Raw genomic sequence first — 24,045 nt, 5'->3', positions numbered from 1 at the left:
GAACGTTTAGAATGTTCAGCATGGCGGGAACAGAAACTGGTCTGTAGAGGAGACAAAGTTTATGCTTTGAACTATAAAAGATGGCGGTGGGACGGGTGTCCAGCTTTTGTGTCTAAGAACACGGCATCTTCCTCTCACCGTTTCCTTGCATGTAGACTCAGCCACTGACTTAAGATGCTAAAGGTGAGACACCACATTCTTTTGACAAGCAGTATTTGAACATTGAGATGTCCTCTTGAAAATGTGTGCCAGAGTAGGTTCACAGGAGGTAGGGCTTCATTGGAATAAGCAAGGAGGACTATGAAGAATGTTCCCTTGTAATTAAAGGATTGGGAGTCTGAGTTGTCACATGCTTGAATTACAATGTGCTTGCCATCCAGTGCACCAGTACAATTAGCATAATTCTGCTTTTTCAGGAATTTTGTTGCAGCGAACTTCCAAAGCTCTTCTGTTGCCAGTAGGATATACAACCCCATTTCTAAAAAAGGTTGGGAGGCTATGCAAAATGCAAATAAAACAAAATGCAATGATGTGCTGAAGTTTTGTTTTTGAAAAATATCCAGTGATTTCCACGACAGAATCTCGTTTTTTTGCCCGATTTTCTCCCCAATTTAGTCGTTTCCAATTCCACCCGCTACTTAGGACTCCCCCAATCACACAGTACTACCAAACCATAACGGTTACGTCAGCTAACAGATGCCTGCACTGACTAGTATTGCATTGAGTGATTGAGGGAGAAGGGGGGCCATCCTACCCACCCAGAGAGAGCAAGGCTAATTGTACTCTCTTGGACTCCTGGCTACAGATGGCTGTAGCATCACCGGGGATCAAACTCACAATATCCTGATGATAGGGCCAACGCTTAGACGGTTGCGCCACTCAGGAGCCCTGAATCACGTTTTTAATGTAGTGCCACCTGAGGGCCCAGAGATTATGGCCATTGGATTTTTTGGCCTTGTCACTTGCATATAGAAATTTCTTCAGATTCTCTAAATGTTTAAAATGATGTACTGTAGTACACATAGTCTTTCACATATTGGTGAACCCCTCCTCATCTATACTTCTGAAAGACTCAGCCTCTATGGGCGGCTTTTTGTTCCCATCATGTTACTGACAAATTACTTGCCAGTTAACCACCAGGTGTTTTTTAAGCATTACACAACTTTACCAGCCTTTTGTTGAACCTGTCAAACTTTTTTGAAACATGTTGTTGGCTTCAAATTCAAAGTGGGCAAACATTTTTTTAAAAAAAACAGACTTCCGGTTCTGATGCCGCATGGAACGGACGTGAGGCGAATTCATCTTTTTCATTACTTAAAGGCACACTTATCATAATTTTTTGCCGGATATTCATTGTTGGTGCTTGGTCTCTGTTTTTGGACTTGCTTTTGGTCATCACGATGCCTCCTAAAGCTAGCAAAACACCGGGGCCCTCGCAGAGCCTTCTCAGTTCTGCAATCCAGTCTGCGTCCACGCCGCCCTGTGAGGCAGCAGCCTCACCTGAAGGTAGCGCTGCTCTGCTTGTTTAGGATATTGCGACACTGAAATCTGAATTGATTCTGGCTGTGAAGGAGGAATTGCAGGCGGTACTGGAGGAGTTCAGATCCAGCGTAATGTTGGAGTTTCAGGCGTTGAAAGCTGAATTGTCTCGTGATAATGCAGCACTTAGATCTGAGTTTTCTGACCTAAAGAAGAATTTTTCTGAAGCGGAGCAGTCTCTCATCATGTTCGGACGACGTTGTGGGTTTACAAGCCAAGGTGAACTGCCTGATGGCGGAGGTTGCCAGATTGGACACGAAATGTGAGGATTTGGAATTCAGGTCTCGCAGGCAAAACACTCATCTTTTGATTATTGGTGGAGATATTAATTGTACTATAGACCCAACTTTGGATCATTCAAGTCCACGTACTCTTACTCCATCATTAATGTCTAAGGTAATTTCTGAATTTATAACTGAAAATTCAATTGTTTATTCTTGGAGGTTTTATAATCCACTAGCTAAGGTATTTTCCTTCTATTCTCACGCGCATAATACCTGTTCTCGTTTAGATTATTTTTTTTGTGGACAATTCTCTTATTCCCAAAGTTACTTCATCTGACTATCATTCAATAGTCATTTCTGATCATGCACCTCATACTATTAATATACAATTTTCTAATTGGCATTCTTCTCCCCCTATTTGGCAATTCAATTCACTATTACTGTCAAACAATGAATTCAATAGATTAATTTCTGCTTCAATAGATGATTTTATTGCCAACAATGAAAGAGACTCTGTCTCTCCTCCTATTGTATGGGAATCTCTTAAGGCTTATCTGCACAGTCAGATTATTTCCTACACTTCATATTTAAATAATTTACAGAAGGCCAGTGCACAGGAACTATTGAGTAAAATTGCTGAGCTTGATGGGCTTATTGTAATTAAATCAACACCAGTTTTACTTAAACAGCGCCTTGAGCTGCTGGCTAAATTTGATCTTTTCACAACATCCGAAGTAGAAAAACAACTATTAGAGGCTGAACTGGGCTTCCATCTATCTGAGCAATCTTGGGAAAAGGCTATTAATAGTGTACGCTTTGTCACACCTTGTGCCAGACTTCAGCTAATTCAGTTTAAAGTACTGCATAGAATTCATCGTTCTAAGTCTCAATTATCAAAATTCTACCCTGGGGCAGTTACTGACAAATGTGAGAGGTGCTCCACTTCTCCATGTGATCTAACCCATATGTTTTTTTCGTGCCCCAGTATTTCTAAATTTTGGTCAGATTACTCTGAGATAATGTCTGAAGTTATTGGTGTCAACATCACTATCTGTCCACTCATAGCAATATTGGGTCTTTCTTCAGGATTGCCTACAATTTTACAGGCTCAGTTGGATGTTATAGGTTTTTCATCATTAATAGCGAGACGCTGTATTCTGTTGCTATGGAGGTCCTCTGAACCTCCCTCGATTTCAATGTGGCACGTGACATGACTCATTTCCTTAAATTGGAGAAAGTTAGATTTACTCTGGGTGTGTGTTAGTGTAAGTGAATTGGGGTTATGTTTAATACAAAAAGAAAAAGTGAGGTTGTTTTTATTCAGTGACATTTGAATTGTGTCTTATGACATAATGCTGGTATGTAATTTTTATGTGAGACTCCTCAATAAAAAAAATTGAAAAAAAAAAATGAAATGTCTCGGTCTCAACATTTGATATGTTGTCTTTGTACTATTTTCAATTAAATATAGGGGTAAAATTTGCATGTCATTGCATTGTTTTACTTTTGTATAGTTGTATTTTTCCTTTGTGTGTGTCTAGATGACATCATGTGTCTTTGACTATTTTTGCCACAGTTGACATTGCTAAGCATTAGCTTGCGCCTATGGTTGTAAAGGAGTCCCCTGTACTCATGAATCTGTGACATACAATATGAACAATTGTCACTTGATATGTCTCTTATGTATTAAACAGCTTACATAATGAAGAAAATATCTTTTAAAAGTAATTAGTAATTAATATCTTTTCTCCTCTAAAAATGTCTGTCTGCTGGCTATTTGATTTTGGCTTTAACAGAGAAACATATGTCAGGTGATTTCTGTATTTAGTTTGGATATTTTTTCTTACCTCAGCTACACTCATAGTTGCTTCTCTGGGGTTACGGGCTCACTGTCATTTGTCTTCTGCTTTCTGAAATGTGGATCTACAACCCCAATTCCAATGAAGTTGGGATGTTGTGTAAAACATAAATAAAAACAGAATACGATGATTTGCAGGTCCATTTCAACCTATATTCAATTGAATACACTACAAAGACAAGATATTTAATGTTCAAATGGATAAACTTTATTGTTTTTTGCAAATATTCACTCATTTTGAATTTGATGCCTGCAACACGTTCCAAAGAAGTTGGGACAGGGGCATGTTTACCACTGTGTTACATCACCTTTCCTTTTACCAACACTCAATAAGCGTTTGGGAACTGAGGACACTAATTGTTGAAGCTATGTAGGTTGAATTCTTTCCCATTCTTGCTTGATTTAGAACTTCAGTTGCTCAACAGTCCAGGGTCTCTGTTGTTGTATTTTGCGCTTTATAGTGCTCCACAGGTTTTCAATGGGAAACAGGTCTGGACTGCAGGCAGGCCAGTCTAGTACCCACGCTCCTTTACTATGAAGCTACGCTGTTGTAACATGTGCAGAATGTGGCTTGGCATTGTCTTGCTGAAATAAGCAGGGATGTCCCTGAAAAAGACTTTGCTTGGATGGCAACAGATGTTGCTCCAAAACCTGTATGTACCTTTCAGCATTAATGGTGCCTTCACAGATGTGCAAGTTACTAACACACCCCCACACCATCAGAGATGCTGGCTTTTGAACTTTGCACTGATAACAATCCGGACAGTCCTTTTCCTCTTTGGCTTGGAGGACACAACATCCATTTCCAAAAACAATTTGAAATGTGGACTCGTAAGACCACAGGACACACTTCCACTTTGCGTCAGTCCATCTCAGAAGGGCTCAGGGCCAGAGAAGCCGGCGGCATTTCTGAGTGTTGTTGATATATGGCTTTCGCTTTGCATGGCAGAGTTTTAACTTGCACTTGTAGATGGAGCGACAAACTGTGTTCACTGACAATGGTTTTCTGAAGTGTTCCTGAGCCCATGTGGTAATGTCCATTACAGAATGATGTCAGTTTTTAATGCAGAGCTGCCTGAGGGATCAAAGGTCATGGGCATTCATTGTTGGTTTTCTGCCTTGCCGCTTACTTGCAGAGATTTCTCCAGATTCTCTGAATCTTTTGATGATATTATGGACTGTAGTTGATGATAATCCCTAAATTCCTTGCAATTGCACATTGAGAAACGTTGTTCTTAAACTGTTGGACTATTTGCTCACAAAGTTGTTCACAAAGTGGTGAACTTCGCCCCATCCTTGCTTGTGAACGACAGAGCCTTTCAGGCATGCTCCCTTTATACCCAGTCATGACACTCACCTGTGGAATGTTCCAAACAGGTGTTTTTTTTTTTAGCATCAACTTTCCCAGTCCTTTGTTGCCCCTGTCCCAACTTCTTTGGAACATGTTGCAGGCATCAAATTCAAAATGAGTGAATATTTGCAAAAAAACAACGAAGTTTATCTGTTTGAACATTAAATATCTTGTCTTTGTAGTGTATTCAATTGAATATAGGTTGAAAAGGATTTGCAAATCATTGTATTGTTTTTATTTGTTTTACACAACACTATATATGTTTAAAATAAAATGTGTGTGTGTGTGTGTGTGTGTGTGTGTGTGTGTGTGTGTATGTATATACAGTGTGTTTATCAACCTACAACAGAAGAAGGAAAGAGATAATGGGTGGGGAAAAGCAATTCCTTTGCACTATTTATAAACATTCATAGTGGTCAGTATGCCATTCCATTTCACTCTGGTCAATGCAGGTGAAAATTTGGGCACCCACACTAAATTTCATACACCATATATCCAAAAGTGTGTAGACACCCAGTGATCCAACATTTCATTTGCAACATTGGGTATTAATAGGGGGTTTGTCCCCCATTTTCTGCAGTAAAATCCTCTCCATATGTATACATATGTATTCTGTAGGTTTTTGAATTGAGAAGTTAACAACCTCTGCAGCAAACAGATAAAACATTTTCTGTTAAGTTACACCCCCCTAACCCATACTTACTTACACTCCCTTTATCAGAGAAAACATGTTGCAAACACTTTTTTTGTAGCCAGTTATAGCTTGAAAATACTGAGCTTGTGTTGCTGTAAGTAATTTGTTAGTGGATTTTTAGGTATGTGTTGGACGGTTGTCCTCTTGCAGAAGCCAGGGAGGGGCTTGCCAGCGAGCGTCTGGTGGCATTTACTTGTGGTGCCCGGCCGGGCCCAACCCAAAGGAATTACATGAGTTCCCCCTCCCATCAACTCACCACCAATGGGAGGGGCAGTAGTAGGGGTTCGGTGCTTTGTGGATCAGGCAGTGTCCGAAGACGTGGGCCTTGGCGTTCTGATCCTCGGTTGCTGAAACTGGCTTTTGGAACTTGGAATGTTACCTCACTGGCAGGGAAGGAGCCTGAGTTGGTGCGCAAGGTTGAGAGATACCGGCTAGATATAGTCAGGCTCACCTCAACACACAGCTTGGGCTCTGGGTCCAATCTCCTTTAGAGGGGCTGGACTTTAGTCTTTCTGGAGTTGCCCATGGTGAGAGGCAGCGGGCAGGTGTGGTCTTTCTCATAGCCCCTCGACTCGGTGCCTGTATGTTGGGGTTTTCTCCGGTGGATGAGAGGGTCTCTTCTATATGCCTTTGGGTTGGGGAATGGGTCCGACTGTTGTCTGTGCTTATGCACCGAACAGCAGTTCAGAGTACCCAGCCTTTCTAGAGTCCTTGAGAAGGGTGCTTGAAAGTGCTCCACTTGGAGACTCTATTGTCCTACTGGGGGACTTCTATGCTCATGTGGGCAATGACACTGAGACCTGGAGGGGTGTGATTGGGAGGAATGGCCTCTCTGATCTGAACCCGAGTGGTGTTCAGTTTTTGGACTTCTGTGCAAACCACAGTTTGTCCATCACAAACAACAGGTTTAACATAAGGATGTCCATAAGTGCACGTGGCGCCAGGACACCCTAGGCCGCAGTTCAATGATTGACTTTGTAGTCGTGTCATCGGACTTGCGGCCATGTTTTGGACACTCGGGTAAAGAGAGGAGCTGAGCTGTCAACTGATCACCACCTGGTGGTGAGTTGGATCAGGTGGTGGGGGAAGATGCTGGTCAGACCAGGCAAACCCAGACGTATAGTGAGGGTTTGCTGGGAACGTCTGGTAGAAGAACCTGTCAGATTGATCTTCGACTCACACCTCCGTCAGAACTTTGACCAGATATTGAGGGAGGTGTGGGACATTGACTCAGAATGGGCCATGTTCCGCTCCTCCGTTGTTGAAACGGCTGACTGTAGCTATGGCCGCAAGGTAGTTGGTGCCTGTCGGGGCGGTAATCCTCGAACCCGGTGGTGGACACCCCAGGTGAGAGATGCCGTCAAGCTGAAGAAGGAGTCCTACCGGGCATGGTTGGCCTGTGGGACACCAGAGGCAGCTGGTAGGTATAGACAGGCCAAGCAATCTGCGGCTTCAGTCGTTGCCAAGGCAAAAACCCGGGTGTGGGAAGAGTTTGGTGAGGCCTTGGAAAGTGACTAAGTCGGCTCCGAAAAGATTCTGGCAAACCGTCAGGCGACTCAGAAGGGGAAAGCAGTGTGCCACTAGCACTGTATATAGTGGAGATGGTGTGCTGCTGACTTTGACTGAAGACATCATTGGGCGGTGGAAGGAATACTTTGAGGACCTTCTCAATCCCACCTACATGTTCTCCAGTGAGGAGGCAGAGTCTGGGGACACGGGAATAGGCTTGTCCATTACTGAGGCCGAAATCACTAAGGTGGTTCAAAAAAGCTCCTTGGCGGCAGGGCTTCAGGGGTGGATGAGATCCGTCCCGAGTTCCTCAAGGCTCTGGATGCTTTGGGGTTGTCTTGGCTGACACGCCTTTTCAACATTGCGTGGGCGGTGCCACTGGATTGGCAGACTGGCGTGGTGGTGCCTCTTTTTAAAAAGGGGGACCGGAGGGTGTGTTCCAACTACAGGGGAATCACACTCCTCAGCCTCCCTGGTAAGGTCTATGCAGGGGTACTGGAGAAGAGAGTCTGGCTTATAGTCGAACCTCGGATTCAGGAGGAGTAGTGCGGGTTCCGCCCTGGTCGTGGAACACTGGACCAACTCTTTACCCTGTTCAGGATTCTAGAGGGTGCATGGGAGTTTGCCCAACCAGTTCACATGTGCTTTGTGGATTTGGAGAAGGCATTCGACTGTGTTCCCCAGGGTAAACACAGGAGTAAAGGGTACATGGCTCTTTACTACGAGCCATTCAGGCCCTGTAGAAACAAAGCAGGAGTTTGGTTTGCATGGCCGGCAGTTAAGTCAGACTCGTTCCCAGTGAGAGTTGGACTCTGTCAGGCCTGCCCTTTGTCACTGATTTTATTCATAATTTTTATGGATAGAATTTCTAGGCACAGTCAGGGGATGGAGGGTGTCCGGTTTGGAGACCTCAAGGTCACATCACTGCTGTTTGCGGATGATGTGCTCCTATTGGGGACATCAGGCAACTTCAGCTTTCACTGGATCGGTTTGCAGCCGAGTGTGAAACGGCCGGGATGAGAATCAGTACCTCCAAATCCAAGACCATGGTTCTCAGGTGGAAAAGGGTGGAGAGCTCTCTCTGGGTCGGGGATAAGCTCTTGCCTCAAGTTGAGGAGTTTAAGTATCTCAGGGTTTTGTTCACGAGTGATGGTAAAAGGGAGCGGGAGATTTACAGGCGGATTGGTGCTGGGTCAGTAGTGATGCAGGCTCTTTACTGGTCTGTTGTGGTAAAGAAAGAGCTGAGCCATAAGGCAAGGCGCTCGATTAACTGGTCGATCTACGTTCCCACCCTCACCTATGGTCATGAGCTTTGGGTAATGACTGAAAGAATGAGATTGCGAATACAAGCGGCCGAAATGAGTTTCCTCCGTAGGGTGTCTGGACTCTCCCTTAGAGATAGGGTGAGAAGTTCGGTCATCCGGGAGGGAGTAGAGCCGCTGCTTCTCCACGTTGAGAGGAGCCAGCTGAGGTGGTTCGGGCATCTGGTTAGGATGCCTCCTGGACGCCTCCCTCGGGAGGACACGCTGGCGTGACTATATTGCCCAGCTGGCCTGGGAGCGCCTCGGACCCCCTTCTTTTCTTTTTGTGCACATTGCACATTTCTTGAACTGTTTTCGTGTAAATATATCAGTGGTTTATCCTTTTTATGCTTGAGTGATTTTTTTTTTTTTTTTTTTTTTTTTTTTTTTAGATAGAGTATGATTTGTTTGGCTTTTCTCCTTTTCTTTGAACTTTAGTTAGGCCAGCATTCTTGATAATTAATATAATTGGTGATAATTGATTTGTTGAAGGGCTGTGTTTGGCATTTTTCAGAAATCTGTCCTTTCTTTCTAAAAATGAAGGATTTATTAGATTATATAAGAAAGGAAAAAAAGATTAGTGTTTTAAATATTTAATTATCAAATGCCAGTGCCAACAATGTTGCTGTGCAGTGCTTAGAGAGGAAAAATCACTACCCCACCCTTCAGATCTTCAAAAACAATATAAATACATGAGCCATTTGACTACAAGTGCTGCTTTAGCCTTTTCTGTTGCTTCCATATTGACTTTCTGGGTTTTCAGTACCGTTAATCATTGCTCCGTCTGTTATTGTGTCTGTATGTACCTTTTGCAGAAATGCAGCTCACTGTAAACAGCAGCATTAATATGGACTTACTGATGTATACTGTTTCGATACAAGTGCCAGTGGTGCAGGTATTGGTGTGGATTTTCCTCTTTGTGAACAGCCTGATGATTTTCACCTTTTTGAAAAAGGAGGTATTCAGGGAGGACACTCGCTACATTTTGTTTGCACAAACCCTTTTTGTTGACTCTGCTTTCATGGTTGTGAACAATATCCTGTTTTTCTGCTATAGTTATCAGTACCACGTTCACATGATTCCTTGCATTATCCTCTGTTCAGTAATGGCTTTTCTTTACATTTGTACTCCACTGACTCTTGTGGCAATGTGTCTGGAGCGCTATGTTGCTATATGCATGCCTTTAAGACATGCTGACATTTCTACCAGCAGGAATAGATGTTTTGGATTTCTTATCATATGGAGTATCAGCTCCATAGCTCCATTGTTCAATTTTATAGCTTATGTCTCAACAGTCAAGTCTCACACTTTGTTCTCCTATGCTTTATGTAGTGTAGAGGTAATGTTAGGGGAAGAGTGGCTGGCACAAACACGTGCTTTAATTTTACAGATCCTTTTCTTCTTTATGATCGTTGTTGTTTTGTTCACCTACATCAAGATAATGATTGCAGCTAGAGCCGCCTCCTCTGACAATAAGAAATCAACCAACAAGAGTCTCCGAACTGTGCTGCTTCATGCCTTTCAGCTGTTTCTGTCCATAGTTCAGTTTGTAACACCATATATAGAAAAGGAATTTTGGAAGGGTGATATCATTGTGTTTTTCAATATAAGATATTCTAATTTTGTTGTTTTTATGATCGCACCACGTTGCCTCAGTCCATTGATTTATGGTCTCAGAGATGAGAATTTTTTCATTGTTTTAAGGCATTATGCATGCTGTGGTTTTCTATCCCATAACTTGTCCATTCAAAACAAAGTAAGACCTAAATTGGCAAATCAGCGTTTGACAGTTTTTGCATAATATTTTGCATTGTGTAAGCTAATGAAAATGGTAAATCTCTCACTGTAATATATATATATATATATATATATATATATATATATATAAGTTAATTCTGCCACAGACAATAGAATAATACAGTATATCAGCCTTTTTATTTAGTGGATTTTTTCTGCTCTTTGTTGATAAATGTAGCTTTAATCCTTTAATCTACTGTAGAACATTAAAAAAAAAAAAAAAAAAAAAGTTACAAGTTTGGAAATATGGGTCCCTGATTCTTTAGCCCAGTGCCTCTCTCAAGATCAGGCCTAACAACAATAATAGTAATAATTATTAACCTCAAGCTGTTTGGATCTTATTTACAGGCAGAGTGAATAGAACTGAAAGGATGTCAGTTCATCAAAAGGCCTTCAGTTGCCATAAACGATGAGCAGAGGTCTTTAAACATATAAATTTCCATTGAGGTGTACTGAGCTACACTGGTTTGTAGAACATGAGGTTGTCAACATAGATGTCAAAACTACATGACTAATGTTAGCATTTCTTACATAGTAGCACTTACACAGAGGTTTGGTTCTATATTTAACCCTTTGATTTGATGTAGCCCATAGAGCTGTTTAATGTACTTAAAAGGGACACTTTTGGTGTGAGGAGCTCAGTGAAAGTGGGTAAGAATTTGTCAACAGGCCTCAATATGGTATGATTATGGATCAGAGACCATATCCAAAGACATTTACAAAGTTTTGGTCAGATTGACCTTTTGATCTTTGTATAATGAGTCTTTGTATTATGCAGTCTTTGAAAGAATAAGCCAAATACCAGACAAACAGTACCATTTCTGAAAGAACATTTTATTACAAAGTTGTTCATTTGAGAGAAATGAGTCGTATGGCACCCTTTGTTCATCTGTGGACCTTGTGATAACATTGTAATAACATTTACATTGATTTTTAAGTGGTTTCTTTAGAGCTGAAGCGCCCCCTAAAGGCCTATCTTGACCAACGTTGGCATACTCCATTGAAGTCTCAATTTGTCAAAAAAATTCAAGTTTGGAGATGATCTGACCAATGACTGAGTTATAGCAAATCAAGCTAGCAATGCAATGGCTGCAGTAATTAAGTGATTGATACACATGACACTCAACAACAAAGTCAACATGTTTTTGATCATTATTTACCTAGAGATACCACAGACTTATTCTACACCAATTTTGAAAAGTTTGAATTAAAAATTCAGGGACTAGTTTGAAAAGTATGGTTTTTGAACAGTTAATGACTATGAAAAAGTGGTGCATTTTTGTAATAAATATGCATTTGCAAAATTGTTTGGAATAATGTATTACAATGGATTCATATTGAGGTTGTCAAAATTATAATAATATAGTAATGACATGTTATAATATATTTTTATGAATAGCGCCTCCCAGTGGTCAAATCTTTTGAAACGTGTTTGTTAGGAAGCGGCTACATGTCGACACCTTTCAAGTTTCATGATTGTTCAATGTTAAGCCTGTGAAAAGCCTGCTAAATGCTGATTGGCCAATGGTGACCATATTTAAATTAATCAAATTGTCCTTATGGACTTATAGTCTGGCCGACAGATGGTACTTGCAAAATTTCAGCTTGATTGGATGTAAGGATGCTGAGAAACAGCCATGTAGCATTACCTCTGCCCCCTAATTACATATTCGCATAAAAATCAAATGGCCACTTCAGAATCTTCTGCCGAATATGTCTGTCAAGTTTGAAATTTTTTGGCTGAAGGGTTGAAGAGTTACAGAATTTTAAATTATTTTGAATGAATCCAGAAGGGTTTATTTGCATATGGCAGCCATGCTGTTTGGAAAATTCAACATTTTTTGGATAATTATTGAGGTTCAGGCTCTTCTGAATTATTTGACACCAAAAACATGAGAAATGGCAAAAGTAGGTTTTCCATATTATGCAAATTAGTTCAAAATCTAAGTGGGCAAAGCTAAATGGTTCAAATGGCAGAGTTGTTTGTTTGGACCCAAGGAACCTGGAAAAAATATGGCTTGACTTGCAAAAGTATGGTTTAGGAGTTATTAGGCAAAACTAATTTTTCTGCACTATAGTGCCCTCTTATTAGTTCTTGCACCTGAGTAACGGGAGGGCCTACTACCTATTGACCAAGTTTCAAGTCTCTAGGACTTACGGTTTGGGCTGTGTGTTCCACTGCACTGCGTTCAATGTGTGCTTGAACCCTACTAACTATATACTTCTTGAGCAGCACAGTGGTGCGGTGGGTAGCCGGCAAGAGCTCATCCCCGACCCATAGAGGGCTCTCCACCCTTTCCCGCCTGAGAACCATGGCCTCGGATTTGGAGGTACTGATCCTCATCCCGGCCGCTTCACACTCAGCTGCAAACCGATCGAGCGAAAGCTGTAGTTCACGGCCTGATGTCCCCAATAGCACCACATCATCTGCAAACAGCAGGGATGTGACCTTGAGGTCACCAAACCGGACACCCTCCATCCCCTGACTGCGCCTAGAAATTCTATCCATAAAAATTCTGAATAAAATTGATGACTATGGAGTCAAATTAGGGTCTTTAATGGTGACGAGAAAAAAAAATATATCGCAAATATAAGATTAGCATTTTGCATTTTACGTTCCTATTTTGTTTCTGCAATACTTTCCCTCTTTTGCGTTTCTTTTTTTTGTTTGCGCGTCACACTGCTTTTCTTTGTATTTCACATTTTATGTTGCTGCTTTTTTTTGCAATACTTTCTCCCTTTTGCGTTTCTTTCTTCTGTTTGCGCGTCACACTGCTTTTCTTTGCGTCTCGAATTTTACGTTCATAATTTTTTTTTCGCGCTTCTCTCTTTTCTTTGCTCCGGTTTTACCCTCTGTGTGGGGGCAGGGAAAGAGGCGTGGCCAAGAGCGAAAGGCGTGCCGTGAACGTTCCGCGTCTGCAGTTGCAGCCACCGTCACACAGCGTGGCAATTCGGTTTACTGGTATCATGGCAGACGGTCGCCCAGCTGGACCACAGGTATATACACTTTATAGATTGATGGTAATAATCGACTTTTATAGACATATTATCTAATTCGGTAGCTAGATTTGTTTTCACTTACTAAATTGTGCAGTGTGATCAGGGCTGTGAGAAGAGTAGGCTAGCTAGCTAACATGGAAAACATGGATACCAGTTCCACTATATAGCCAAATGGTTCCCACGGCGTCCACCGTATTTCTTTAAACATATTATCTTGGTAAACGGTAAAGTAAGCTAATGAACTCCATTAAGTTAATTACGAGCTAACTTCAGTGAGTTTGAGCAATGGACTGGGCTGGTGGTAGCTGCTTTTACGTCTAACCCTTACCCTTGTGTTTTAGGAGGCGAATATGAAGTCCAGCCTGGCGCAGACGTCTCCTCCCTAACTGTGCCCTTTGTAATGCAGTGGCTTACTGGTTAGGCACACAAGCCACTTCTTGCCTCTGAACTACAGGAGTTCAAGATTGCACTAAAATTTGACCATGAGTGTACGCTGAGAATGCCAGAACACAAAATATGCTTCCCTGCTAAAGGCTAAAGGCTAGGGCTACACGGCCACCGCTACCTAGCCTATTGCTAGCTAATAGGCTATTCGCTCCCTCGAAAACAAGCTGGATGAGCTGAGGACCAGAATAACAACCCAGCGTGAGATCAGAGAGTGCTGTGCTCTGATCCTCACAGAGACCTGGCTCTCGGACAGCACGCGAGACTCTGCGATCCAGCTGGAAACGCACTCCGTCCACCGCGGGGACTGCACGGCAACGTCTGGGAAGAACAAAGGCGGCGGTGTCTGCATCTACGTGAACAACAGGTGGTGTACGGACGTAAAGACTGTTGAAAAACATTGTTCGGCTGACTTAGAGCTGCTGATGGTGCAGAGCCTTTTATCTGTCTAGAGAGTTCAGCTCTGTGCACATTCTTGCTGCTTACATTCCGCCATGCGCGAAGTCTGCCACGGCGCTAGGGCTGCTGCATGACGCCATCAGTAAACAAGAGACTGCACAAGGAAGACTAAAGGAAAGACTCAAAACGCATCTCTATTCATTAGCTTTTGGTCACAGGTGATGCTTTTGTTATTTATTGGATAGTGCTGCATTGTTTTTATGGTTTTATGTCAGTTTTATGTTGTTTATGAATATAGCTGTACTGTTTTTATAGTTATATGTATCTGTTTTGTTTTATCATTCTATTTTTAGTACTTGTTGTTTGTGAAGCACTTTGTAGCTGTGCTTAGAAAAGTGCTATATAAATAAATGTTTACTTACTTACTTACACCCGGACGCTGCGTTCATTGTGGCCGGTGACTTCAATCACTGCAACCTGAGGACTGCCCTCCCCAAGTATCATCAGCACGTGGGCTTTCCAACGAGGGAGAGTAACATACTTGGCCAAGTTTACAGCAACATGAGGGGGGCCTATAGGGCCGTGCCTCGGCCACACTTCGGACAGTCCGACCACATCTCTGTGTTCCTCTACCCAGCATACAGACAACTCCTCAAGCAAGCACTTCCAGTGAGTAAAACTATCAAAGTGTGGAATGAAGAACCTGACTTGGTGCTTCAGGACTGCTTTGACAGTACAGACTGGGATGTATTCAGAACTGCTGCTATGAATGAGGACTGTACTGTTGATCTAGAGGACTATGCTTCTGGGGTAATGGGCTACATCAGCAGCTGCGTTGAAAGCGTTGTCCCTGCAGAAAATACCCAAACCAGAAACCGTGGTTAAACGGTGAAGTTCAGTACATTCTACGTGCCTGCCATGCTGCATTTTTCTCAGGCAATGCTGAAGAATACAAAAGGTTCAGATATGACCTGCATAGATCCATCAAAGAGGCCAAGAGACAGTACAGGCTGAAGCTTGAGGGCTACTACACCACCACGGACTCCTGGCGCATGTGGCAAGGACTACAGCACATCACCCTCTACCAGCAGACGAGCAGGGCGGCTACAAACAGCCACACCACGCTACCTGATGAGCTAAATGAGTTTTATGCTCGCTTCGAGGTCCTCAACCCTGGCCGACCAAGAGACACTATGGCCACACAAAACACATCACTCACTGTGACATCAGTGGATGTGTGCAGGACCTTGAGGAGAATAAACCCACAGAGAGCAGCCGGCCCAGACAACATCCCCGGGCGTGCACTCAGGGTTTGTTCATCAGAACTGGCCGATGTGTTTGTGGACATATTCAATCTGTCCCTTGCGCAAGCTTTTGTGCCATCCTGCTTCAAGTCAACCACCATCGTACCCCTCCCAAAGAAAAGCATTTTGACCAGCCTAAATGACTATCGCCCTGTTGCACTCACCCCAATCGTGATGAAGTGCTTCGAGAGAATAGTCATGATTCACATCCAAGAGACCATTCCAAACACCATAGACCCTCTTCAGTTTGCATACTGACGGAACAGGTCCACAGACAACGCAGTGAACACAGCCCTTCACACAGCCCTCACACACCTGGAGAGCAAGGACACCTATGTCAGGATGCTCTTCATTGACTACAGCTCAGCATTTAACACGGTCATCCCACACAAACTCTCAGAAAAGCTCCTCACCCTTGGACTGACACCTGCTCTCTGCAACTGGGTGCTGAGCTTTCTATCAAATACACCCGTGTCAGTCAGAGTCCGCAGCCACACATCCAGCACAAGAACAGTCAGCACAGGGGTCCCACAGGGCTGTGTGCTGAGTCCCCTTCTGTACACACTCTTCACGTATGACTGCGTGTCCTCCCAGAACAACACCAGCATCATCAAGTTTGCTGATGATACTACAGTCATTGGACTGATCACTGGTGGGGACGAGACAGCATACAGGAAGGAGGTGGCTGAGCTGGTGGCCTGGTGTCATAACAACAATCTCTCCTTGAATGCAGACAAGACCAAGGAAATGATTGTTGATCCAAGGAGAAATCGGGAGCTACACACACCCCTGTATGTTGGTGAGACAGAGGTGGAGAGGGTGAAAACTTTCAAATTCCTCTGCATCCACATCAGTGAGGATCTCACCTGGTCTCACAATACACACCTCATCATCAGGAAGTCCCAGCAGCGATTGTACTTTCTGAGAAGGCTGAGGAAATTTGGCATGCCAGCCAAAATTCTGAACACCTTCTACAGGAGTACGATCGAGAGTGTTCCACACTACAGGACATTTATCACACCAGGGTCATCAGAAGGGCACAAAACATCATCAGGGACAGTACACACCCCCAGCACAGACTCTTCACACTCCTACCTTCAGACAGACGTTACAGGAGTGTGAAGTCCAGGACAACTAGACTGACCAACAGTTTCTATTCACAGGCTGTCAGGCTGGTGAACACCTCACTAACTACCTCTTCCCCCCTCCCGATCTGAACTGATTTAACCTTGCACTCAACAACTGCACCTTACCTGCACTGTACTGCTGCTGTTAAAACAATAATGTTTACATCTATTACTGCACAGAGTAATACTGTTTACTGTTTACATCTGTTTTCTGAACGTAAAATGCAAAATGCTAATCTTATATTTGCGATATATTTTTTTTCTCGTCACCATTAAAGACCCTAATTTGACTCCATAGGTGACAAAGGGCAGCCCTGACAGAGTCCAACTCTCACTGGGAACGAGTCTGACTTACTGCCGGCCATGCAAACCAAACTCCTGCTTTGTTTGTACAGGGCCTGAATGGCTCGTAGCAAAGAGCCATGTACCCTCTACTCCCGAAGCACCTCCCACAGAATACCCCAGGGAACACAGTCGAATGCCTTCTCCAAATCCACAAAGCACATGTGGACTGGTTGGGCAAACTCCCCTGGACCCTCCAGAATCCTGGAGAGGGTAAAGAGTTGGTGCAGTGTTCCACGACCAGTGCGGAACCCGCACTGCTCCTCCTGAATCCGAGGTTCGACTATAAGCCGGACACTCTTCTCCAGTACCCCTGCATAGACCTTACCAGGGAGGCTGAGGAGTGTGATTCCCCTGTAGTTGGAACACACCCTCCGGTCCCCCTTTTTAAAAAGAGGCACCACCACGCCAGTCTGCCAATCCAGTGGCACCGCCCACGCAATGTTGAAAAGGCGTGTCAGCCAAGACAACCCCAAAGCATCCAGAGCCTTGAGGAACTCGGGACGGATCTCATCCACCCCTGAAGCCCTGCCGCCAAGGAGCTTTTTTGAACCACCTTAGTGATTTCGGCCTCAGTAATGGACAAGCCTATTCCCGTGTCCCCAGACTCTGCCTCCTCACTGGAGAACATGTAGGTGGGATTGAGAAGGTCCTCAAAGTATTCCTTCCACCGCCCAATGATGTCTTCAGTCAAAGTCAGCAGCACACCATCTCCACTATATACAGTGCTAGTGGCACACTGCTTTCCCCTTCTGAGTCGCCTGACGGTTTGCCAGAATCTTTTCGGAGCCGACTTAGTCACTTTCCAAGGCCTCACCAAACTCTTCCCACACCTGGGTTTTTTCACCCAGGTGGTGATCAGTTGACAGCTCAGCTCCTCTCTTTACCAAATTGTCCAAAACACATGGCGGCAAGTCCGATGACACGACTACAAAGTCGATCATTGAACTGCGGCCTAGGGTGTCCTGGTGCCATGTGCACTTATGGACATCCTTGTGTTCAAACATCGTGTTCGTTATGGACAAACTGTGGTTTGCACAGAAGTCCAAAAACTGAACACCACTCGGGTTCAGATCAGAGAGGCCATTCTTCCCAATCACACCCCTCCAGCTCTCACTGTCGTTGCCCACGTGAGCGTTGAATTCCCCCAGTAGGACAATAGAGTCTCCAGGAGGAGCACTTTCAGGCACCCTTCTCAAGGACTCTAGGAAGGCTGGGTACTCTGAACTGCTGTTTGGTGCATAAGCAGATAACAGTCAGGACCCGTTCCCCCACCCGAAGTCGTAGGGAAGCTACCCTCTCATCCACCGGAGAAAACCCCAACATACAGGTGCCGAGTCGAGGGGCTATGAGAGAGCCCACACCTGCCCGCCGCCTCTCACCATGGGTAACTCCAGAAAAGAATAAAGTCCAGCCCCTCTCAAGGAGATTGGACCCAGAGCCCAAGTTGTGTGTTGAGGTGAGCCCGACTATATCTAGCCAGTATCTCTCAACCTCGTGCACCAATTCTTCCCCGTCAGTGAGGTAACATTCCAAGTTCCAAAAGCCACTTTCAGCAACGGAGGATCAGAACGCCAAGTCCCACGCCTTCTGACACTGACCAAACCACAATGCACCGAACCCCTACTACAGCCCCTCCCTTTGGTGGTGGGTCGATGGGAGGGGGGCCTCATTTAGCTCCTTCCGGCTGGGCCCAGCCGGGCACCATGAGTGAATGCCCGGCCACCAGATGCTCGCTGGTGAGCCCCTCCCCCAGGCCTGGCTCCAGGGTGGGGTCCCGGTAACCCTGATCCGGGCAGGGTACACAAGTACTGTTATTAGGGATCACACTTTGTCTGGCCTGTCACCTAGGACCAGTTTGCCATGGGAGACCCTACCAGGAGCTTTTGCTCCAGACAACATAGCTCCTAGGATCATTCAAGCACACAAACCCCTCCACCACGATAAGGTGGGGATCCATGGAGAGGCTTAACCTAAACTAATATATCTAAAAGATTATTTTTTTGAATAAAATAGCATCAAATCTTGACTGCACAAATGAAAGATAGCCAGCCTTACTTTGAAGTTGGGGAGCTGAGATGGGTCACTTGAGAATTGGCTGGAGCTCACACGTTGGGCCATAGCTGGCCCTGGAGTCTTTGTTGGGCTTCACACAGGCGATGCGCTGCAGCTTATGACTGACTTCGGTGTTGGAGTTGAGGACCGGCTTCAGCTTCTCGCCTACCCAAGGATGAAGTTTGGAACTGGGTTAATCTTCTGGCAAGGAGTTGGTTTGCAGGTCGAAGCATAGCTCTGAGTAAGACTCAGAGTCTCTGGGTTTCTCCTTGGGGCTGCTGGAGGATGGAGCTTGCAGTGAGGTGGCCTTTCGTGACAAATCTGCCTGCAGGTTAATGTGGGGTTCGAATGAAACCTTGGTTCTTGGTGTCACGGGATTACCTCGACACACAGTTGACTGGAGCGGTGCAGTCACACTTCGAGGCTGCTAACCTAAATTAATTACCTATCTTTGTCAGAGCTGAAAGTAAGCTCCTTGGCCATGTAAAGAAATCTTCACTTTCCTCTCTAATGTTGGGTTAAACTTAAAGGTATAAACGAAAAGACAAATTACACAGACAACAAAATGTCCAGATCTGATCTAAGTGTTCTACTTCTAAACTTTATTGCTAACCGTGGTTGGCACAGGCTTCTGAACGCTTCTCTTCTTCTCTGGAATGTGAGCAACAGTCCTTATTGGTGGTGATGTGGTAATTGACGTTTTTACCTCTTTGGGGTGCTGTGGGTCCATGCTTAAGATCCTCAGGGAATTTAGAAAATTTGACTTTCTGTCCAGATTGTCATATCCGCTTCATTCTTGGTATGTCTCGTTTAGTGAAAAGAGTTCTAATGAAAGGTATTTGCCCACTCCAAACTGGAACCAATCTATCTAAATACCTAAATCTTTGTTCTGTTACTTACAGAAAGAATTGTCCATAGGATTTGGAGGGCCAGATGGCCAAATTCCAAAGAGGTGTAGTGTTGCTCTCCTAGGTCGAGAGAGAGGTGTTCTGGTCCTTAGTTCAGTCATAAATTTGAGTGAGTTTGAGGTTGGGAGTGTTAAGTTGACAGATTTACACTCTTTAACTCCAGACTCGCTGGAGCCAAAAGGCCCTAACTTCGGTTTGTTAAGTTAGGTGAACATTCAGCTTGAAGTAAAGTTTCAGCCAGCATTCGCTACATAATGTATAAAGTAGGTGATAAATCTAATAGTATATTTTTGTGCACTTTTTTTCTTCATGAACTCACACACACACACACACACACACACCATCATCTAAGCCGCTTCTCCTTCTGGGTCACGGGGTGGTGCTGGGGCCTAATACAGCTGTCATTGTTTAAAAGAATACACCATGGACAGGTTGCCATTCCATTGCAGGGCATATTCATGAACTCTTTTTGTATAATTGTATCAGTGGTTTATCCTTTTGGTGCTGGAGTGATTTACTTTAGATATAAACACAGATGTATAATTTGTTTGATTTTACTACATTGTGTGTTTTGAGCACCCTGATGATCTTATCCTTGACATTTAATATACACTATGTTGCCAAAAATATTCACTTGACTGCCTTCACACGCATATGAAATTGAGTGACATTCCATTCTTAATCCATAGGGTTTAACAATATGTTGGCCCACCCTTTGCAGCTATAACAGCTTCAGTTCTTCTTGGAAGGCTTTCCACAAGGTTTAGGAGTGTGTTTTTTGACCATTCTTCCAGAAGCACATGTGTGAGGTCAGACACTGATGTTAAATGAGAAGGCCTGGCTCACAATCTCCACTCTAATTCATCCCAAAGGTGTTCTATCGGGTTAAGGTCAGGATTCTGTGCAGGCCAGGCAAGTTCTTCCACACCAAACTAGCTCATCCATGTCTTTATGGACCTTGCACTGGTGCGCAGTCATGTTGGAACAGGAAGGGGCCCATCCCCAAACTATTCCCACAAAATTGGGAGCATGAAATTGTCCAAAATCTCTGAAGCATTAAGAGCTCCTTTCACTGGCACTAAAGGGCTGAGACCAACTCCTGAAAAACAACCACACACCATAATTTTCCCTCCACTAAACTTTACACTTGGCACAATGCAGGTCAGACAAGTATCGTTTTCCTGGCAAACTCCAGACTCAGACTTCATCAGACGGAGGCATGAAGCTTTCTACACTGTTCTTCAGCTAATCTGAAGGCCACATGAAATTTAGAGGTCTGTAGTGATTGACTCTGCTGAAAGTTGTTGACCTCTGCGCACTATGCGCCTCAGCATCCTGTGATTGAGACTGGTGGGGCGAACACTCGTGGGGAGAGAGATGCTACTGGGTGGACAGGTACTTGTCTGGTCCTCCAAAGGGAACACACAGGAGAAAGCAGGTGTGGTGTAATGGAGACCATTTATTGGGCTGGGGAGCACCACTCATCACAGTCCAGACTAACCGCAATAGGCAGAAGACACAGGCTACAATCTAGAGCTATATCTATGTGCATATACCTATTGGCATCTCCACACTCTCTCGAGTATCAACATTGTAGTGCGTATGCGTGTGGTCTAAGACACTTAAAAAATGATCGTCACATATTCCCCCAACAGGAACAAAGCTGTCGCCAGCTGTCTACAAACTGCAAAACTTCTTAAACCATACATTCATGACATGAAACAAAAATTTGTGACAGGCCCATGAATTACAAAAATTATTCAAAAAACAAACAAAGCTTGCAGGTCTCCACCCCCCCCCACACACACACACACGTTTACACGTTTTTGTTGTTTAAACACCAAAATCAAAACCTTTCAATATAAAAAGATTTATAACACAAGAAATCATGAATATGTATAACAGTGCAACATATTAAAAACAGGAAAACAAAAGCTCACTATCTCAGAGCAAAAGAAACAGAAACAGTCCAGCGTTCAGAGTTCAAGTGCTTGTCAGTTGACGTCGTGGTCTAAGTCATGGTAACTGTAAACTCAAAATTGGTCACTGGCATCTGATTAGGGCTATCGGGATCAGTAATAGTGTCAGTGTCATTAACTAACTTTGGGTTAGTGTGAGTGTCAAGGGTGTGGTCAGTTCTGCTTCTCAAGTCATAAGAGTGGGGGGCATATCATTGTCCACAAACATATCAGCAAGAGGCTGTGACAGCCTGATCTGACTAGAGCTAAAGCATCCTGGGTCACCTTGTGTTAGTGTACCCTCAATTGTTGCCTGTTCAGAAATTTCTACAGTTGACTCTGGCCCTGTGTGGGAGGCAGGACTTGAACAACTGTCTACCACACTACTGGGCATGTTCTCCTGGCTAGCAGTAGGGTCTGATCTGGGGTAGTCTTTTGGCTGAGTGTGAGGTGAAGACCATGTACGGAAAGGTTGAAGATTAACTACGTGAACCACACCCACGTCCAGACTATCCTCCGTCGAGAGGCGGTAGTTCACATGAGATAGTTTTCGAACTACTTCGCATGGGCCACTATACACAGGAGCCAGCTGAGCTGTCAGGTTCGCAGCCACATCTAAACATGGATGGTTCTTCGAGCAAAGCAGATCACCAGGTTCATACGTGACTGAACAGTGCTTCCGGTCATAATGACGTTTCTGTCACTCGTGACATGCCTTCAGAGAAACTCGGACATGATCATGAATTCTTTGCACAGCCTCCCCATGAGTCTCAGGCTGACTCAAAGGGTCGACCAGACCATCAGTGGACGGCTTTGTCAAGAGGTTGAGGGGAGTCATCAATTCTCTGCCGTAAAGAATTTTTGCCGGACAAAACCCCATACTCCCTCAATGTGAGGTACGAAGATCAAAGCAGATTTGTGGAAGAAATTTATCCCAGGATTTATGCGTGTTAACAGTGTAAGCTCTGATTGCAGTTTTCAACTGTGTGGTTAACCCTTTCTGCCGCGTTCGTTTGTGGATGGTACGACATTGTGAAGTGGTGTTCCGTTCCCAGGGCTTCCACAACATGGTTAAAGAATGCACTCAAACTTGTCCTCGATCCGAGATAAAGTTTGGAGCACCATGTCTTGCAAAAATGTCGCTTTGGAACTTAATAGCCACAACCTGAGCTGTAGCTTCTTTCACAGCAGACACCTCTACCCATTTGGTAAAATAGTCTACAAAGACCAAGAGGTAGGCATTTCCTGCTTGAGGACGTGGCAGAGGCCCAACAAAGCACCTTGAAGGATGGCGGGTCAAGCCGAGCTGTACTCGAAGCTCGAAGGGCTCGTGGTACAGTTCGAGATTTTACCATTGCCATCAAGTAGGTAGGGGCTGGTCCATTTTTGGCTTTGTAGGCCAGCGTTAGGGTTTTAAATCTGATGACGAAGCTGCTCTTTGTCAGATAGCTCAATGAGCGGCTGTGACTCCAAATCTAGGCCTGCTACAACGGCATACCTCTGAAGTACATCTATGTAACATCCACATTTAGTGGGTTCCTGGATAAAGCATCCGGCACAGTGTTTTGAGGACCAGGCTTATGAGCCAACCACATGTCAAAATCCTGCAGCCTGAGGCACCACCTGGCCAAATGTCCAGAGGGGTTGGGACATAAGCCATTTGAGGTTACTGTGGTCAGTGTACACAGTTACTTGAAGCCCCTCATTGTATGGCCTGAAGTACACCCAAGTACACTTTCCGATGTGGAGTAAGGTCTTTCTGACTTGTGCAGAGTTCGGCTAGCATAGGCTATAGCAATCTCCCTTCCAGCATCATCACGCTGCATTAGAGTCACACCTAGTCCCCTATCACAAGCATCAGTGTGGAGATTAAATGGTCGATCAAAATCTGGTAAATTTAGGACCAGGGCCGAGGTTAGGCTAGTTTTTAAGAAATCCATTGCCACCTGGCATTTGTTGTCCCACACGAATGGCGTGTCATGTCTGGTGAGAGCAAACAAGGGTTCCGCATGTTGAGCATAGTTGTGAATGAAACTCCGGTAATAACTGGTGAGTCCCAAGAATTCTCACATGCTTAACATCAGCAGGCACAGGAAACTTCAAAACAGCATCAACTTCGTCAGTGTCTGGGAGAATACCATCAGGCAAAACTTTGTACCCCAAGAACTTTAGCTTGTTCTGGCAAAACTGAGACTTCCCTAATTTTAGGGTAAGTTCAGCCTCCTCCAGCCTTGT

At 44.2% G+C, this 24,045-nt stretch overlaps 1 protein-coding gene across 1 annotated transcript; it reads left to right on the top strand.

Annotated features, from left to right (window-relative positions):
• Nucleotides 1–9,293: 9,293 nt before the first annotated feature.
• On the top strand, nt 9,294–17,755 carry LOC108435278 (odorant receptor 131-2-like). Its single transcript, XM_037546494.1, has 6 exons — nt 9,294–10,232; nt 13,141–13,270; nt 13,955–14,089; nt 14,754–14,849; nt 15,053–15,522; nt 17,741–17,755. Exons 1-6 carry the CDS (start codon nt 9,294–9,296, stop codon nt 17,753–17,755), a joined length of 1,785 nt encoding a protein of 594 aa, XP_037402391.1.
• Nucleotides 17,756–24,045: the final 6,290 nt, after the last annotated feature.

This window comes from Pygocentrus nattereri, chromosome 17 (genome assembly GCF_015220715.1).
Source record: "Pygocentrus nattereri isolate fPygNat1 chromosome 17, fPygNat1.pri, whole genome shotgun sequence".
Lineage (NCBI taxonomy): Eukaryota > Metazoa > Chordata > Actinopteri > Characiformes > Serrasalmidae > Pygocentrus > Pygocentrus nattereri.
This window is presented reverse-complemented; position numbering and strand designations above follow the sequence as displayed.

Coding starts and splice junctions, on each gene's coding strand:
- LOC108435278 (XM_037546494.1), top strand. CDS start 9,294: ATGCAGCTCACTGTAAACAGCAGCATTAATATGGACTTACTGATGTAT. Junction 13,271..13,954: donor GTCGCCCAGCTGGACCACAG/GTATATACACTT, acceptor TGATCCTCACAG/AGACCTGGCTCTCGGACAGC. Junction 14,850..15,052: donor GCTTCAGGACTGCTTTGACA/GTACAGACTGGG, acceptor CATTTTTCTCAG/GCAATGCTGAAGAATACAAA.